This window comes from Furipterus horrens, unplaced genomic scaffold (assembly GCF_987537825.1).
Source record: "Furipterus horrens unplaced genomic scaffold, mFurHor1.1.pri manual_scaffold_6, whole genome shotgun sequence".
Lineage (NCBI taxonomy): Eukaryota > Metazoa > Chordata > Mammalia > Chiroptera > Furipteridae > Furipterus > Furipterus horrens.
Genome location: NW_028327176.1, coordinates 23,892,252 through 23,911,695, shown reverse-complemented (window position 1 = coordinate 23,911,695; position 19,444 = coordinate 23,892,252). Strand labels below are relative to the sequence as shown.

The following is a 19,444-nucleotide window of genomic DNA, read 5'->3' as shown; positions in this document are numbered from 1 at the left end:
AATGCGGTCCAATATCATAGCTTCTAGTCGTGTGTGACTATTTAAATTGAAATCAATAAAAATAAAATAAAATAACTCAGTTCCTCAGTAGTACCGACCACAGTAAAGTGGCCACATGTAGCCAACGCAAATATAGACATATACATCAACACAAAAGAATATTGGACAGCCCTGGCAGGTGTGGCTCAGTAGATTGAGCACCAGCCTGCAAAACAAAGGGTCACTGGTTCGATTCCCAGTCAGGGCACATGCCTGGGTTGTGGGGCAGGTCCCCCCACATTGATGTTTTTCTCCCTCTCTTTCTCCCTCCCTTCCCCTCTCTCAAAATAAATTTTAAAAATATTTAAAAATAAATAAGTGAAAATATTGGTCAGTGCTGGTGTGGAAACTCTTGCTAGGAAGAGCTAGATAAGTAGTAAGCAAGAGGGGTTTATTTCTCTTATAAGGTCTTTAAGTTTATTCCAATTAGGAAAACCACATAGATTCCACAGTTTATTCTGGCTGATCCTCTGAGCAGCCTTCTGACTAAAGTCATCGATATCCAATCCCAATAGATCTGCAGAAAGGGTGGGTCTGACTATGGGTTTTCACATTCAGAACTTTATGAGAGGTGATTCAAAATAACCCAACTGATACCTTATCTTTTATTTCATTAGGCTTCGAGACAGTTCCAGTCAATTCTGCAAGAAAGACAATCACTCCCTGCTTGGGAAGAAAGAGCAAACATCCTTAAATTATTGAGCAAGCACCAAGTACTTGTTATAAGTGGTATGACTGGGTAAGAATGCAATTTATTTGTAATGCAGCATTCGTCTATATATGGTATGTACCCTGGTTACCATAGCCATTTACACTTTTGAAAAGCCATTAGGTGGTATTTGTGCTTTTTTCTGTCAGATATTAAATACTATTTCACAGGAACTAATACTCAGCATCTGTAGCCAACAGAGCCAGAACAAAAACAGAACTCAGAAATACATCTAGAAATTTATAGATATTATACACCTCTGCCTTGAAGTAATTTTAAGGCAAAAAGTTTAGCTGAAGGCTTTTATTTTTTTATTTTTTTAATTACAATTTATTGATTATGCTTTTACAACTGTCCTGATTTTCCTCCTTTGTCCTCCCTCCACCCAGCAACCTCCACTCTATCAGACAATCCTCCCACTATTGTTCATGTCCATGGGTCATGAGTATAAATAAGTCCTTTGGCTACTCCATTTCCTATACTCTACACTACATCCCTGTGGCTATTCTGTAACTACCTATTTGTACTTTTTAATCCCCTCACCTCTTCATCCATTCCCCCTACACTCCCTTCCCATCTGGCAACAATCAAAATGCTCTCTGTATCCATGGTTCAAACTCTGTTCTTCTTGTTTGCTTAGTATGTTTTTTAGATTCAATTGTTGATTTGTATTTATTGCCATTTTATTGTTCATAGTTTCGATCTTCTTTTTCTTAAATAAGTCCCTTTAACATTTCATGGTTTGGTGATGATTAGCTCCTTTAGTTTTTTTCTTGTATGGCAAACTCTTTATCTGCCCTTGAATTCTAAATTATAGCTTTGCTGGGCAGAACAACCTTAGCTGTAAGTCCCTACTTTTCATGACTTTGAGTATTTCTAGCCAGTCCCTTCTTGCCTGCAAAGTTTTTTTGAGAAATCAGCTGATCGTCTTATGGGAACGCCTCTGTAAGTAACTAATTGCTTTTCTCTTGCTGCTTTTAAGATTCTCTCTTTATCTTTAACCTTTGGCATTTTAATTATGATGTGTCTTAGAGTGGGCCTCTTTGCATCTATCTTATTTGGGACTCTCTGTGCTTCCTAGACTTGCATGTCCATTTCCTTCACCAAATTAGGGAAGTTTTCTTTCATTCTTTTTTCAAATAAATTTCTAGTTTCTTGCTCTTTCTCTTCTCTTTCTGGCACCCCTATGATGCAAATGTTGGAATGATTTAAGTTGTCCCCAAGGCTGCTTACACTATACCCCCCACTTTTTGTATTCTTTTTTCTTCTTGTTGTTCTGATTGGTTGTTTTTTGCTTCCTTATGTTCCAAATCATTGATTTGATTCTTGGCTTCATCCACTCTACTGTGGTTTTCCTGTAAATTGTTCTTTATTTCAATTAGTGTTTCCTTTGTTTCTGAATGGATTGTTTTTATGCTGTTGAGGTTCTCACTAAGGCCCTTGAGCATCCTTCTAACCAGTGTTTTGAACTCTGCATCTGATAGATTGCTTCTCTCAATTTTGTTCAGTTCTTTTTCAGGAGTTTTGATCTGTTCATTCATTTGGGCCATGGTTTTTTGTCTCCTTGTTTTGTCAGTTCCCTTTGTTTGTTTCTATGTATTAGGTAGAACTGCTTTGACTCTGTCATAGTAGTATGGCCTAACGTAGTAAGTATCCTGTAGGGTCCAGTGACACAGCCTCCCCTATCACCCAAGCTGGGTACTCAAGTTGCACCCTAGTACACCCTCCTCTTGTAGTTGAGCCTTGATTGCTGTTGGCAGGTCAATGGGAAAGATTTACCCAGGCCAGTCAGCTACAAGGATCGGCTTTAACCACTTACCACCAACCTCTGCCCTTTGTAGAGGATCATCTGTGCAGGGGCAGGGTGGTAGTGTTCTAACATGATCTATAGCTATCCACTGGGTGCACTGGCCCTTGGGTTTCCTGGGTACAGCAGGCCAAGGTCAGCCCCGATCTGTGTTTGCCCGGGGACACCGTGCCTGAGCTATGAAACAATCTAAGATTCCTACTACTTGTGCTGGGCTTGAAGTTTCCCAGGCAAACCCAAGCTGTGAATCTAGGCTGGTTGCTGCTAGTGCTGGGCCTGGGGCTCACTGAGGCCAGCTGTTGTTTGTTTGATAGGGTTTAGGAAGTTGTGAAGCAAGAGCCAAGACCAGCCATTTGTATGGAAAAGCAGCTTGGGTGGGTCCATAAGTTGGGTGGAGTGGAGTCTCTGGGGATCTATAAGGCAGGTCAAACACTGTTAGCCAGTTTGATGGAGTCTCAGATATGACACCAGCTTGCTGGCTCTGTGAGGGGAAGGTTAGAAAAGGGACAATGGCCTCTGCTTGCCTTCATGCCAGACACTTCAGTTTCTTCCTGTATACCACCGGTTCCTTTCAAGCTGCTACCCCAGTACTGAGCTCAGAGGTAGTAAGTCTGCGTTGATGAGTTTGTGTGTGGGTTCTTTAAGAGTTACTTCTTGGGCTCCAGAAGTTTCTTCCACTGACTCAGTTCTCACTGGTTTTTGCAACCAGAAGTTCTGGGGACTTATCTTCCTGGCACTGGAGCCCTGGGCTGGGTTCTCACTTCTCACTCACAAGATATCCCTTTCGAATATTTATCCACTTCATGTGGTTGAGGTACCAGCCCGTTCCACGTCTGCACCCCTGCTACCAGTTTGGATGGATGTGGTTTCTTTAATTTCATAGTTGTCAGACTTCTATTCAACTTGATCTCTGATGGTTCTGAGTGATGGTTCTATATTTTAGTTGTAATTTTGATGTGGTTGTGTGAAGAGGTGAGCCATGTCTGCCTACACTGCCATCTTAACCAAAAGATCACTGAAGGCTTTTAACAAGGTTCATTTTAAAATGTAAAGGATAGCTTCAGAACATTTAGCTTGAAAATTTATTATCTTCTAAATTTATTATGCTTTCTTTAGAGCTTTTATTTGTTCTTTTAAGAACAACTTACAGCACATTATTTTTCCTGTTTCATATTCTATATATGTTATTGAAACCTATTTAGCAGGAGGAAAGTCACAGGCATAATTTAGTTATCTATTCAAGAGTTTGCAATTTAATAATTACTTTTATGCCCAGACTAACTGATATGTAGTATTAACTTTGTATCTTGCAGTTTCTTATCATTTTAATTTCAGTTCACCTATAGCCAAATCAATATACATCAAAGGAAAAAATATATAAAGTATTTTAACTCTTTGAGTGCCAACGTCACTGTGAGCGACGCTGACACATTTTCCCAGAAGTGCCAGCATCACTTCCAGCGACTCTTTTTTCATGGCTATAAATGTAAATAACAATGGAATAATTCATATTTTATGTTCTGTTCACTTTTTTTGTACCTCAGGTTATATATTGATATAACTTTTTCTCATGTTGATCCAAATTTCAAATTTTTATGCTTGTTCAAACTGACATATTAATTGTTATAATTTTTATTTACATTTTAAACAGTCCTTTTAATTTCATTTATTTTTGCAATAATCATTGAAACTCTTATGCATTGTTTATGATAAGGAAGCTTTTGCTAATGACATTTTCACTGCTTCATGGTATAGCGTTAGCATTTTGTTTATAAACTGTTTTTCATTGTTGATATCTATTGATATAAGTCTAGTGTGAATGCCATTTGTGTTCATTTTTTTGTGTACATTATGAAGGGTTTCTTTTTTCAAAAATTTATGCATTATTTGGCATACTTCTTGCTTGTTATCCATGTTGCTATGTGTTTTTTCAAATAATAATCATAGGTTTTGTATTATGCCATATGTTATACTTCAAATGCTATATTGAAGGAAAGAATTTATTTTTTCTAAAATAATTGTTATAATAAAATAACTTTAATGCAATACATTTTTGCTGAATTGCGTCAAAGAACACTGCTTACAAAAAAAGAGTGTATTTACTATATGTCGTGAAATTTTCAGCAAATTATTATGAATAATAATGTTTTTATAGACATTTTTCATAAACTCTGCATTTCTCAGCAAAATAGCCTCGCATTTCTCACACGAATTTTAGCAATTACACATGGCACTCAAAGGGTTAATAATTTGAAGACAGTACTCCTGTTCCTTTAGGAGTCATATGTAGAGTTCACATTCCTAGAAGCATTTACTGACCTTAATCTAATGTCTATTCAATTGTCCCAATTTTACAAGCTAATTTTTGATCGTGCTGGTAATGAGTGTAAATTTCTAGGAGTTATCAGCCTTAGGTAATGAATCAGTAGATATCAGGTTAGAAGATGGAAAAAGCTGAACAACTTTTATTCTAATTATCTTTCTGTCATCCCCCATTGCACATGATTTCTTTTTTAGTTAGCCAGCACTTGCTAACTCTCATTTTAGGACTTAATTTGTTTGACATACAGATGTGGGAAAACCACACAGATTCCACAGTTTATACTGGATGATTCTCTGATTGGACCACCAGAAAAGGTGGCTAACATCATCTGTACCCAGCCCCGGCGAATCTCTGCAATCTCGGTCGCTGAACGCGTTGCTAAAGAAAGAGCAGAAAGAGTGGGTCTGACTGTGGGGTACCAGATCCGGCTGGAGAGTGTCAAGGTTTGTATGCTCCGCTTATTAAACAGAAATTTAGTTTTCAAGTATAAAGGAATAGTTCTTGGTTTCTGGAGATTGGTGGGAAATTTGAGATGTACTCAGAAGTCCTTTTTGAAATATTTTGGTATAAGAACTCTTACTTGGCTATACTTAATTTCCTCTATAGACATTTTACTCTATTGGCAGAAGTGATCTAGTAAGTGCTGTTTTGCTCTTAAACCTGGAAATTAATCTGTTTAACTGAGTAAGGAGTGGACAAATTCAGAATTGATTTTATCACTCACTGTTGTTTTTATGTTTTATAATACTTTCTGAATGCTTTTTATGAATCCTAACCTTAAAATGTTGATATGAAGTAGAAAAGCTTTTATTGTGGTCACCAGTAAGAAACTGCACTTAGTATGATTTCATATTAAATGGAACTGCTATTGTTTTTAATACTCTTTATCCCTATGTATTTAAATGGCTTTTCCAGAAAAGTGTTTCCTTTTGTTTAAAATTTCACGAATGCTTTTTACGCCCTTTTACATGGAAGTCCTCAGCCACCAGGCTGTTATACTGCACCACAGGAGTGCTGCTGAGAAGGCTGGAAGGAGATACAGCTCTACAAGGAGTCACCCACATCATTGTTGATGAAGTTCACGAGAGGACAGAAGAAAGGTAAAACAGCCCTGACCGGTGTGGCTCAGTGGTTGGGCATTGTCCCACAAAGTGAAAGGTCTCCAGTTCAATTCCAGGTTGGGGCAAGTATGAGGGGTGTTCTCACACACTGATGTTTCTCTCCCTCTCTCTCTCTCTCCCTTTTCCCTTCTCTCTAAAAATAAATAAATATATAAAAATTTTAAAAAGGTAAAACAAAGATTTTTCACACATAAAATGAAGACATGGCTGAGAGAATTTTATTCTCTTACAATTCCGTTTCTTAGAGTTAGTAAAGGGTAATTTGCCAAGAGAAGGCCTAAGTTATAAAGAGGAATTGCTTTCTGGGTCTCCAGGGTTGTAATACTAAAAATACTAGGAGAACACATTTTCATTACTAAAAGTCATCCTGTTACATGAACATCATGTAATAAGAGCTAAGACCCCTCCTGGTGTCATGCTGAGCTAGGCACTGTACTAGCAGGAATAACAAGAGTAATTAATGCATGCTGTAGCTGATGGCTTGGTCAATGTGGACTTTTATCTAGTCATTCATTCAGTCCTGGCATCCATTCCTATATCTGTGGGGCCTATATTAAATGCCAAGTGATCTGCTAATCATAGGAATACTAGAGTGAACAAGTGTATATTGTTCTCCTTTATCTCATGGTTTGGTAGGGAAAACAAATAATGAACAAGTAAACAAACAAATAATTACAAATTGGAATAAGTACTATGAAGGAATAAATGGGATGCTGTGTTTCAGGGACAGACCCAAAAGATAGCCAGGGATCATATGTCTGAGGAGATGACATTTAAGTTAAAACATGAAGTATGAGGAAGAGTCCTATGTGACAGATGGGGGCAAGGACTACAGTGGGAGGGACCTTCCCTGGCAGTCCAGAAGCTGGTGGGTACCAGTGCAGCTGTTGTGTAGTAAAGGACAGGGAAGTGGCAGGTGGGAAAAGCAGGAGCCAGATATTCCAGGGCCTTTTACATCATGGATAATAAAGCATTTGGACTTAGTTTAAATGGAATTAGAAGATGTTAGAGGGTTGAAGTATAAAATCAATGTTCTCAATATTTTGGAAGTTAGTGCCAGGTAAATAAATGGCACTTATCATAGTTTGTCATGTGGATCATGCTCCAGAGCAGTAAAAAAAAGTAATGGGAGCCTTGGCTGGTGTGGCCTGGTTGGCTGGAGAATCATCCCATAAGCTGAAGGGTCACAAGTTTGATTCCCGGTCAGGGCTTATGCCCAAGTTGGGAGTTCTGTCCCCAGTTGGGGTGCGTACAAGAGGCAACCGATCGATGTCTCTCTCTCACATCAATGTTTCTTTCCCTCTCTTTCTCCCTCCCTTGTCTTCTCTCTAAAATAAAACATTTTTTTAAAGAGAAAGAATTCCTAGAACAAAATAATAATAAATTTTAAATGACTACAAACAAAATACTGAGAACCTTTGAGGGGCAAATGATCTCATAGAGACTCCAGAAAACAGTGGTGGGGAAAAACGGTAAGTAGTGTCATTTTGTAGCTAAATGTTTAAACGAAGATTTGAAAGATGATTTTTTTTTTAACAGGATCACTGAACAACTTGGAAGAGGAAATCAAAATATTCCACCAGACTGATAATATTTAAATAATTGTATTATAAAAATAAATTTAAAATTTCAGGGGAAATTATCTCCAGTTTAACTTTGAATATAATGAATAGCTTTGTGTTTCACAACATTTATTCTCCCACAAACTCAGAGAAAGGAGCATAGATAGCACTGGATCTGGTTCCTGGCTTCAGTAGTGTTCTCAGAAGATTTTTATAAAACCTAATGACGTAACAACACTTAAAAGTTCAAAATATATTTACATCTGAATAAAGAGAAATTGCACACCAGAGAAGGGAGCACTTATTACAGGCTCCATAAAAATATGAATGAACGTCAGGACTGAATGAATGACCAAATGAAGCCCAAATCGACCAGTCCATCAGCTACAGCTTGTGTTACATCTGTTATTCCCGCTAAGTACAGTGCCTAGCTCAGCATTATGCCAGGAGGGTGTTAAGTATCTCTAATTAGATGATGTCCATCTAACAGGATGACTCTTAGTGATGAACATGTGCTCTCTCAGAATTTTTAGTATTACAGACCCTGGGAAAGGAATATACACGTTACAAGAAAAAGTAGGGGGATATTTGCTAACTCAGATTGAAAAAGGCAGAAAATAGTCATGTAGGAACAAAGATCAGTAAAAATATAGCCAAGATAAAAGGTTGAATATAGGACCCTGGTCAGGTAGTTCAGTTGGTTAGAGTGTAGTTCCAATAAGCCAAGGTTCAATGATTGGTCAGGATGCGTACAAGAATCAACCAATGAATGAATAAATAAGTGGAACAACAAGTCGATGTTTTTCTCTTTCTCCTTTCCATCTCTCTCTCTAAAAATCAATTTTAAAAAATAGCCCTGGCTAGGTAGTTCAGTTGATTAGATAGAGCATTGTCCTAATACTCCAAGGTTACAGATTCAGTCCCCAGTCAGGGTACATAAAAGAATCAACCAGTGGCCCTAGCTGGTGTGGCTCAGTGGATTGAAAGCACTAGCTTGCAAACCAAAAGGTCACCGGTTCAATTCCCAGTCATGATACATGCCTGGGTTGCAGGACAGGTCCTCACTTGGGGGCATGCAAGAGGCAACCGCACACTGATGTTTCTCCCTCTTCCTCCCTCCCTTCCCCTCTAAAAATAAATAAAATCTTTATTTATTTTTTTTTAAGAATCAACCAATGGATGCATAAATGAGTGGAACAACAAAAAGATGTTTGTCTCCCTTTCTCTAATCAAGAAACTTTTTTTTAATTTAAAAATAAAGGTTGAATATAGAAAAAATTTACAGTTGTGTTAGTTTAAATTTTTTAATAAATTTCCTGATCATAGAGATAACATGATTATTCTAAAACATTTAGAAAATATTTAAAAAATAAAGAATTTCTTTCCCCTGTAAAATTGCTAATTACATGTTACAGTTTTGGTCTGTCTTCTGGCACTGTATTGGGAGTTAGGGAGAGATGTGGTAAAGAGATCTGTCTCCACAAACAACTCTGTGATGCTTTTGATCTAATAGCATGAACTGTATTTGAAAATTATTATTAATAATTGCATAAAGAAATTCTAAAGTATGGATGTACCATAAATTAAACATTTGCCTGTTGTTATATTATTTTCCTTTTACCTAAAAAAGAAACAAAGTAATCAAATGTAACTAACTTAGCTCATTTAATTAAGGAGAACTAAATAGTACAACAGTATGCTCTCGTTAAAAATTCAAACAATACAGAAAAGGTGGAAATCCCCCTTAACACTTCCAAACCATTCCCTGTCCTGTTCCCAAAGATAATTACCATAATGAGATTGAAGATATGCCCTTCTATGCGTTGATATGTTTTTACTTTGTTAGAAATAGGTAATTTGTTTCCTGACCTTTTTCTTACACAAATGATGTATTCGTTTAGTAAGTCGACAAGTATTTATTGAGCACCTACTAAGCCCCAGGCATTGTTCTAAATACTGGAGTAATGAACACAGTAACTAAACTCCCTGTCCTTACACAGCTTATATTCTAGTGGAGGAACCCAACAATAAGCAAGATAAATAAGTAAAACATAGAGATAAGCGCTGAGAAGAGTAAAGGTAATATGACATGCAAGGGAGGGGAGCATTTGAAATTTTAAAATAGGGTGGCTGGGGAAGGCCTGGCTGAAAAGGAAGGTATCTTTTGAGTAAAGACTTGAGGGAAGAAAAGAGCTACCTCTGAATTCCAGGCAGATTAATAACATGTGCAAAGGACCTGAGGTGCATACCTCAAGAACAGCAAGGAGGGTGGTATGGCTGGAGCCAAGTGAACCAGAGGGACAGCAGTAGGAAATAAGTGATGGGGGTCCACATCATGTCACACAGCACCTTGTAGTGAGGATATCAATGGAAAGTCACAGAAGGGTGAGACAATCAGATTTACATTTGGACAGAATTATTGGTCTACTGTATTGAGAATAGATTTCAAGGGATAAGGGCTGAAGCAGGGAGACCAGCTAGAGTATTGCTATTCTACAGTACATGTCGTTCGGCAACTTGAGTTTTCTTCACTAACATTGTCATAGAGATGTTTTCATATCAGTATCTAGAACTCTACCTTATTCCTTTATCTCCCTCATCTTATTCCACAGAATAGGTGGTAGTGTTATAATTAACCATTTCTTGGTTAGTGGACATTTAGGTAGTTTCCGTTGTTTTACTACTACAAATAATGCCATAATGAAAATCTTTGTATATGCCTCTTCATGTACATGTAGATATTACAAAATAGAATTAACCAATGCGATGATAAATCCTACTGGTATTTTGATTACTACTGCACTGATATTTTTTTAATATTAAGTCCTCACTTCTGGGAACATGACACATCTTTCTATGAATGTTATAATAGTTGTGACATAGGTCTTACACATTCCTTGCTCAAAATATATCAGTTTTTCGGCCTGCGTGCCAAGTGTTGCTGGTTTGATTCCCAGTCAGGGCACATGACTCGGTTGCACATCAGGTCCCCAGTTAGGGGCGCAAGTGAGAGGCAACCACACAGTGATGTTTCTCTGCCTCTCTCTCTTCCTTTCTCTCTCTAAAAATAAATAAATAAACAAAACAACAAATAAATAAATTATTTTAAAAAATATATATATATATATCAATTTTATTAAATTTTCCCTGACTGGTGGTGTGGTTCAGTGGATTAAGTGTTGGCCTGTTAATCAAAATGTTGCTGGTTTGATTCCCAGTCAGAGCACATACCTGGGCTGCGGGCCAGGTCCCCAGTTGGCGTCATCATGCAAGAGGCAACTGATTGATGTTTCTTTCCCTCTTTTTCTCCCTCCTTTCCCCTTGCTCTAAAAATAAATAAATAAAATATTTTTAAAATAAAAATAAATTTGTTTGGTCCTCAGATGTTTCTTTTATTTCCTCTAGTGACTTCTTACTGCTGGTTTTGAAGGACATTGTGTTGCAGAGACCAACTCTCCAAGTTATTCTGATGAGTGCAACTTTAAATGCCGAGCTCTTTTCAGAATATTTCAATTCTTGCCCAGTTATTACTATACCAGGTAATTAAAATGTATCATTAAATATATATTGTTCTAATAAGCAAATGAAATTATTTTAAAGTTAAATTGAAATATAAATTGATAGGTATTAATTCCTCTCTCCAGGGAAGAAGTGATTAGTTTGTAACAAATAAAATTGTAACCATATAATGAAATAAATAAAGAGGTAACATGTCCATTTTATGGGAGATTTTAATTTTACATGTGTTGTTTTGAAAAGTCCAGGTTATTAGTATTTCTAGCATTCCATTATGTTTAACCTAAAAATGTGAGTTTATAATGGTAATCTGTCATAAAGAAGTAAGTTGTATCTGTGTAGCACGTATTTGTTCATTGCTGGATTCAGCTAAATTTCTGGGTATTGGTCGATTCTGAGAGAAAGTGAAGTTGGGTAACCTGTGCCTTCTTTTGGTGCTTTCACAGCCTCATTGTGGGATTAAGTTATCACCTTGGGCTCTCGTTTATCCTTCTGCAATTGATTGCCAAGGGACAACTGGGAAGCACTGACAGATGAATAAAATACTCATGTTTGTTCTGGTTATAGAGAATACTGACAGTAGATTTAAAGAAGAAATTACATACTTGATCTAGAGTACAATTGTTGAATATTTAAAGGTTCTCTGTGGGGGATGAGGGAAGAATGGAAAGAGCATAACAAAATCTTTTTTAAAGGTAAAAAGTTTTATTAGCAAATGATCATCTCTTCTCCTGTGCAGTTCTTTCTTTCTTCACGAACTGGGATCTGTGCCTTCCGATTGCTGTCATTAAAAACTTTATTTGTTTTATCATTTGAACCACAAAACAATAGTACCTTATTGTGCCAAGTTTTGTTTTAAGAGTTTTGCATATATAAACTATTTCAAGATAGTTGACAGGCATTCTGAGGCTTTTATTTTTATTATTTTATTTATTTTCTATTTTGTTTGTTTTTCCAGGTCGTACATTTCCTGTTGACCAGTTTTTTCTGGAAGATGCAATTGCTGTGACAAGGTAAGGAAGATGATAATTAAGGTTTGGTGAAAGTCTTTGAAAATACAATTATTATTTTACCTCAGAGTGCCAGGATACTAGTAAATGTGTTAGTTTTTCTTCTGATTTTTCCACTTGAGGATTTTGTTTTCCCCTTTCAGTAAGTATTTATTGTACAAATTATTTGCAATTTGCAGGCAGTATTATATATTAGGAGTACTGACTCTGAAACCCTACTACAAACTATGTACGTGGGTGATCGTGAGTGTTGATGGAGATTCATCACTTAAAACAGATGTTTGTTCTGGTGGCGGATGTTGTCAATGGGGGAGGCTGTGCATGTGTTGGGGAGACGGAGTATGTAGGAAATCTCTCTTCCTTCTGCTCAATATTGCTGTGAACCTAAAACTGCTCTAAAAATAAAATCTATTTCAAAAAATGATGGACCAAATGTATGGAGAATTTAACATGAAAAAAGAAGTGTTGATTCTGTAGACAGACTGCAGTACACATTTAAATCCCTCTGCTTACAACCTATAACATTAGTACCTTAATCTTTCTGTGACTCAGTTTCATCATATGTAAAATGGGTGTATTAACAGTAGCTGCTTCACAGGGTTGTTACGAGGACAATGAATTAATTAATACTTGAAGTTAATACTTGCAAAGTGCTTCAACTGGTAGGTACATAGCAAGTGCTTTATAAATGTTAGCTATTATTATCATCATCATTCTACCCTCCAGAAGTTGCAGTATAATTTGAGTGCTAAGATGTCTATATAATTTTAGTACTGGATGGCAAGTGGTAATGTCTGTTGGGTACAGATTTCTCTCCTTTGAGAGCTCTGCATCCTCTTCCTACTCTTTAACCTTGAAGATTCCTCCAGGGCTTTATCCTTGTATTGTTTCTTCTCACTGTTAAACTCTTCCTTAGTTCTCTTAGACCTGTGTGATTTCAGCTGTCACCTCTGTGCCAGGAACCCCCAGATCAGTATCTTCATTTCTGAAGCCAGAGCTCCATAATGAAAACACCTTGTTGTCTGACACCATACACTCAACTCAGAATTTTCTCCTTTTCCCTGCTCCTTTCATTCCTGCTAAATCCCCATCCTAATTCTATATTTATTTCATGGTACAATACTGAACCCCAAAATCCAAAAACAATGGTGCTCTAACTTTGGTGTGCAATAAGCATACTTAAAGAGCTTATGGAAAGTTATTTTATGGGCCCTATTCCACTTCCATTGAATGTGACTGTGGGGAAATCATCTTTCAACTAGTTTACCGGTCTTTATTCTCTGACTTTTTCAAACTTACCACCTTTAGAATTATCTTAAAATAAAGCCAAAAGCATTCCAGTGCGTTCCCCTCCAGAATCCTGGACTGGTGGAACAATAATAGCACAGTAATTAGAAACACAGCACCATTCTGCGAATGAGCACATAAAACAGGTGAGGATTTTCATTCACCTACAGATCCACATACACACAGAAACGTTCCTTTGTCTTCCTTCCTCAGGTACGTGTTACAGGACGGAAGCCCATATATGCGCTCCATGAAACAGATGGCAAAGGAGAAGCTTAAAGCAAGGCGCAACAGAACTGCATTTGAAGAAGTAGAGGAAGACCTGAGGCTGTCCCTTCACCTCCAGGATCAGGATTCTGTCAAGGACGCAGTGCCGGATCAGCAGTTAGATTTCAAGCAGCTCCTGGCCCGCTATAAAGGTAATGTGCTTCCTGGGGGAAATTAGTCATGCCAGAATAACTACAGTTGACCCCTGAACAACACAAGTTTGAACTATGTGAGTCCACTTACGTGTGTATTTTTTTAAATGAATACTATAAATGTATTTTCTCTTCCTAATGATTTTCTGAATGACATTTTCTTTTTAATACACATAGCATATGAAATATGTGTTACCAACTGTTAATGAGTTTGACTTCTGGTCAACAGTAGGCTATTAGTACTTAAGCTGTGGTGGAGTCGAAAGTTTTAAGTGGATTTTCAACTGTGCCAGGGTGTTGGCATCCCTAACCCTTGTGTTGTTCAAGGGTCACCTGTAGTTTTTTCCCCCACCATGATCCTGAAGAAGAAAAATGTGGCTCTTAGAGTTACTTTGTCATTAATTCATCAGAACAACCTTAAACTTGGAAAAAGAGCAGCTCCAACACATGTTAGATTATAATTGTTATTATAGTCATCAGTGGGTTTTTCTGATTTTAAAAGAAATGTGTTTATTATAGAAAATTGGGAGGGGTAAAATATATATTATATTCTTGAGTATTTTGTAATTTTTTAAAATTTCTTTATTTTTATTATTGACATTATTACAGATGTCCCCATTCCCCCCACCTTCACCCAACCCCCACCTCCCCTTCCCTTTAGCCATCACCACACTGTTGTCTGTATCTATGGGTTATACATATATATTCTTTGGCTAATTCTTTCCCCTTCTTTCATCTGTCCCCCTCCCCTCCTCTCTGACAGCTGTCAGTCTGTAATTTTTTATTTTGATACGATTTCCAATTCAAAATTAAAGTTTGTAAGACTATACTTGTACAATGAACTCATACATCCTTTACTTCAATTCACCAATTGTTATTATTTTGCTTAATGTTTTATCATTTGCTCTGTATATATTTTTTCCTGAACCTTTTGAGAGTATGTTGCAGATATGAAGCTTCATAATTCCTAATATTTCAGCATGTATTTCCTAAGAACAAGAACATTCTCTTACATAAGCATAGGACATAATCAAAATGAAGACCTTTAACTGATACTACTACTTAATCCACAGTCCATATTCTAATGTTGCCAGTTATCTCAGTAATGTCCTTTATTGCTATTTTTTCCTGGTCCAGGATCCAACCCAGGATTATATATTGTATTTAGGTGTCATGTGCCCTTAGTTTTTTCTGATCTAGAAAATTTTCCTAGACTTCTACTTATTTTTTTGATGACCTTGACATTTTTTTTTATGAGTTTGGATCAGTTTTGTAGAATATCCCTCCATTTGGTTTGTCTAATGTTTCCCTATGATTCAATTTAGGAGGTGCATTTTTGGTGAGAAAACCACAGAAACAATGTTGAGTCCTTCTCAGGACATCGTATCAGGAAACACATGGTGTTGGTTTGTCCTGTTATTGGCGATGTTAACTTTGATCACTTTTGAGGTGATGTCTGCTAGGCTTTTCAAACCCTTTGTAGTTATTATTTATTCCCTTTATAGTTAATAAGTCTTTTGTGGAGAGATAGTTGAGACTTTAAATATCCTGTAATATCCTCAGATTTTTACCCATTAGTTTTAGCATTCTTCATGGGCTTTTCAAATAACATATTTTGAGGGTTCTACCCTGTGCTGAGCCTTTTTTATATACCATGTTGTTAGGGCTTCCCTCCTCCCATGCCAGAGCCCACCCAGCCATTCTTTGTTCCTACATAGTCTTCTGTACACATAAGCTGGGCTGAACCCATAGAAACCCCAAGGGTACTACTTTGCTTTCTTCCTTAAATCCTAGACCAGAGATAGATCAGAGCTGCTTTTCCTGCCTTCTTTTCCGTAGACTGCCACCCCAACTCCTCTTAGTCCTTCCCCTCCAAAAAAGTGTTTACTTTTCAAGGACTAAGGTCCCCCAACGCCCTGTTACTGCTTCCATAGGAGAAGAGACAAGTGAGTTTTCCTTTTTCTTCTTCCACCAAAGACTTGATTCCCAATTCTGCATGGAAATGGTAATCATCAAGGAATTGGGTATTAACCATGGTTTTGCTGTTTAGAAAGGTAGGCAAATATGATCCTGAGCCAAGGTTCTTATCCTCTCTATACCTCAGTTTCCTTATCTACAATGGAGTTATTTGGCGATTAAATAAGATAATAGAAATCCACGCCTAGTGCCCAGCTAGTAAGTGCACATTTGGATTCAAATTAAAATATATCTGACTCAGAAGTTTGTATTCTTTCTATACATTATACTAACTGAGAATTCCCATTTCCTTATTCTAAGAAAGGAGGATGGCAGATTTGGGTCAGAAAACCTAGCCTTGCCACTAGCTTCTGTATGGTGCTGGGCTGATTGTTTAGCTTCTCTGAGCCTCCCTCCCTTTCCCTGAGAGAGGGAGAGGGAGAGAGAGAGGGAGGCAGGGTTGATCTAGTTGATCAGTGCTCTTGCACTTTTCAGGAAATTTAATAATGTTCCCAAGCTCAATTTGTAAAACCTTTCCTAGTTTGGGGAAAGAAAAAAAAAAAAATCAGTCCTTTAAAGTATATAATTGATTAATAAAAATTGCCAAAGTATTTTTAAATTTTTTAAAAAAATGATTTTCACTTCTCTTCCTCTTTTTTCAGTTAGTTAATCCTTTCTCCTTTTTGAAAAGTCTCCCTATTTGGAATCTTGACAAATAGAAATGATTCCTTCTCCAGTCTCCACACTCAACCACACCCTTATGGGTATAGCCTATTCCTTTCTTTTCTGGTTGGACACACATACAGTTTACTCTTCCAGAAAAACATTGTTTAGAAACTTTTTTCCTTCTTCTAACTTTGCAGCATTAATATGGGAAGAGTCCCTTTCCTGATACCTGTTATAGTTACGTTGTTCCAGTTAGGCTGTATTTAGGGTGATGGACCATTAGGAGGAGCCAAGAAGAAAGGGCAGCAGTTTCTGAAGAGTTGGTCTCCCCAAGAATATGCCGTTAGTTTTTCAAAGAGCTGGCTGGGGCTTATAGTACAACTGGAAGAATGTCTATTTCACTAGGCATCAGATACATCAGAAGGAAATCGTAGACCCTGAACCTGAAAGTCTGTGGATAGACTTCAGAGGTGTTGGTGAAGCCTCTGAAATCACATGTATTTTTCAGGGAAGATTCAGAACACTTATTTTCTCCAATGAACTGAAAGGTTAAGAATTACTGTTATAAAGATGCTGGTGAATGTTGTGGTTTCTGTCCATTGATTTCCATGGGTTTGATTGAATCTGGACTTCCGTCTGATCTGACTCATGCCTTGATTGAATCTGGAGGGGGTTTCTAAAGTATTTGACTTTGGATTTTATTTCTCGGACTAAAGTTGTCAACAAGTGTGTGATGGAAGGAGGGGGAGAGTGGCCTACCTCGGCCTTCCCAGCGGGGTTTAGGAGCCTGCCGTTTGGGTCCCTATTAAGCAAAAAGTGCTTTGAGTGAGTGTGTATGTTCTGAAAAACGAAAGGAAAAAAATTCATTTTAGTACATTAACTGTGAACATCTGTATTATTAAATCACATCAAGATACCTAGTTCACAGGTGTGTTGCCTTTAATAAGGTATAATTATCCTTGATTTTTACCTTTCTTTCAGGGATTAGCAAATCAGTCATCAAAACGATGTCCGTCATGGATTTTGAAAAGGTTAATCTTGAATTAATAGAGGCCTTGTTAGAATGGATTGTAGATGGAAAGCACTCCTACCCCCCAGGTAACTGCTTGTTGTCTTCATTTATGTATGAGATGGCAAAAGGGAGGGGAGCTTGCTTACTAAGATCCTGGGCCCTGTGGGGACAGCCTCCCTTCCTGGAGCCCTGGCCCCACCCCACCCTTCACTCCAGCTGTGTGATGTTAACTTTGATCACTTTTAAGGTCATGTCAGCTAGGTTTTTTACCTTTGTAGTTATTATTTATTCCCGTTATAGTTAATAAGTCATTTGTGGAGAAGTGTGTAAAGTTGCTTTAATTAGGCTCCTGGGGGAAAATTTTACCTTTTGCCTTTTGAGGTTCACTCACTTTTTTCACTCTCCACTCTTGTTCTCACTGAACAAGAAGGTGTTGACAATACAAAGTCCCAAAGGAAGAAAGCTGAAAAGAAGGCCTGAATGATCCACATATTAAACACTCAGTCCCTGGCTAAATGGAAGACTAGTAATGAGGTCTGAATCACATGAAGACTTTGCACATGGAGGCCACAGGGCATTGGGGTTAAGAAAACAGCTTTAGAGTCTGATGAACTTCCCAGCTCAGGAACTCCGTAACCTTGGATAAAGTCCTTATCATCTTTTTCTGTGCCTCGGTTTTCTTGTTTGTAGAATGTAGACCTTTAATAAATCTTAGGTAAAGCTCTGTTAATGATTAAAAGAAGCCATATGTAAAGCACTTAGCACAGTGCCTGGCATAGAGTTAATGCCAAGTAGATACTACCCCTAATAATGGTAATATTGTAATTCTTGTCATCATTATTATTATCACTGTTACTACTACAGCTGCTATAGCATACAGCAACTGCTTTTCCCTTACTGTCTTCCACCCTGGTGGCTGTCTTCACTTCATGTGAAGTCCTTCATCCCCAGAATGAATGGCCCAGGTCTTCTCATGACTGAATCTTTAAAATCATTCAGGTTTTTGTCACATGTCCTTTCTTCAGAGAAAAGTTTTCTCTGGTTACCCTATCTGTTGTCTTGCCCTCCCTACTCCATTAAAATATCCAAAAATGATTTTTATTTTTATTATAGCACTTAACACTATCCAAAATTACAGTTCTGCTTACTGAAAGTCTCCTTCAATAGAATGTAAGCTCCTTAAGAATCAGATTTCTTGGGCACCATTGTATGCCTCAGACCGTAGAACAGTTCCTGGAATATTTAGGTACAGAGTCTATTTTTGATGCATGAATAGATGCAGTCAGTACTGAGTGGTGATTAACTTGAATAATAGATCAAACAATTACATTATGTGCTCATTACACTTAAGAGAAATGGGAATGGTTGCCCTCCTCTGCTTAGACCAATGAGTTTCAACCTTTTTCATCTCATGGCACACATAAATTAATTATTAAAATTATGTGGCTCACCAAAAAATACAATTTTTGCTGATCTGACAAAAAAATAAGTATAATGTTGATTGATTTAAAAAAATAATGATAGAAGTAATTACCTACCCTTTTTGTTCCAAAGTGACTTTTTTAAGAGTCAGGTGCCTATTCTTATATATCAGGATTTCTGGTACTAAGAATTAACCAATCAGATGCAACCTTATTATGCAACATGACCCATAAAATACAACTATCTTTATGACCTATATATTTATGGTTCAAGACATGGTATTTACATGAGGCGGCTATTGTTGTGCTGGCTGTTGTCACTTTTTTATTTGACAATCAGAGGGAGAAGTCAGTACCCCTAACTAAATAGTTAGGTATGGCACACTTTAGAAATTCTTGGCAGCATACCAGCTGAAAATTGCTGGCTTAGACTTGAATCATTATGTGGTATTTTCTAGAGATGTGTGAGCCACATAAAAATAGATATTAAACTGCCTTATTTCTGATCTCTTGGCAAGTAGCTAATGTTGGTTAATGCATTATCACTGGATTTAATATCTTATTTCATAAAGGAAACGACTATTATTGAAAAAAAT

The 19,444-nt window shown here is 37.2% G+C and overlaps 1 protein-coding gene across 2 annotated transcripts in view; it reads left to right on the top strand.

Moving 5' to 3' along the window:
• Window positions 1-19,444, top strand: part of DHX57 (DExH-box helicase 57) — a 59,655-nt gene that overhangs the window by 18,124 nt on the left and 22,087 nt on the right. For both annotated transcript variants that reach the window (XM_090281178.1, XM_090281179.1), the window contains exons 7-13: window positions 657-778; window positions 5,126-5,321; window positions 5,854-5,978; window positions 10,967-11,100; window positions 12,036-12,090; window positions 13,588-13,793; window positions 17,397-17,513. In XM_090281178.1, coding sequence (XP_090137304.1) covers window positions 657-778; window positions 5,126-5,321; window positions 5,854-5,978; window positions 10,967-11,100; window positions 12,036-12,090; window positions 13,588-13,793; window positions 17,397-17,513 — 955 coding nt within the window. The remainder of the gene's footprint in view (window positions 1-656; window positions 779-5,125; window positions 5,322-5,853; window positions 5,979-10,966; window positions 11,101-12,035; window positions 12,091-13,587; window positions 13,794-17,396; window positions 17,514-19,444) is intronic.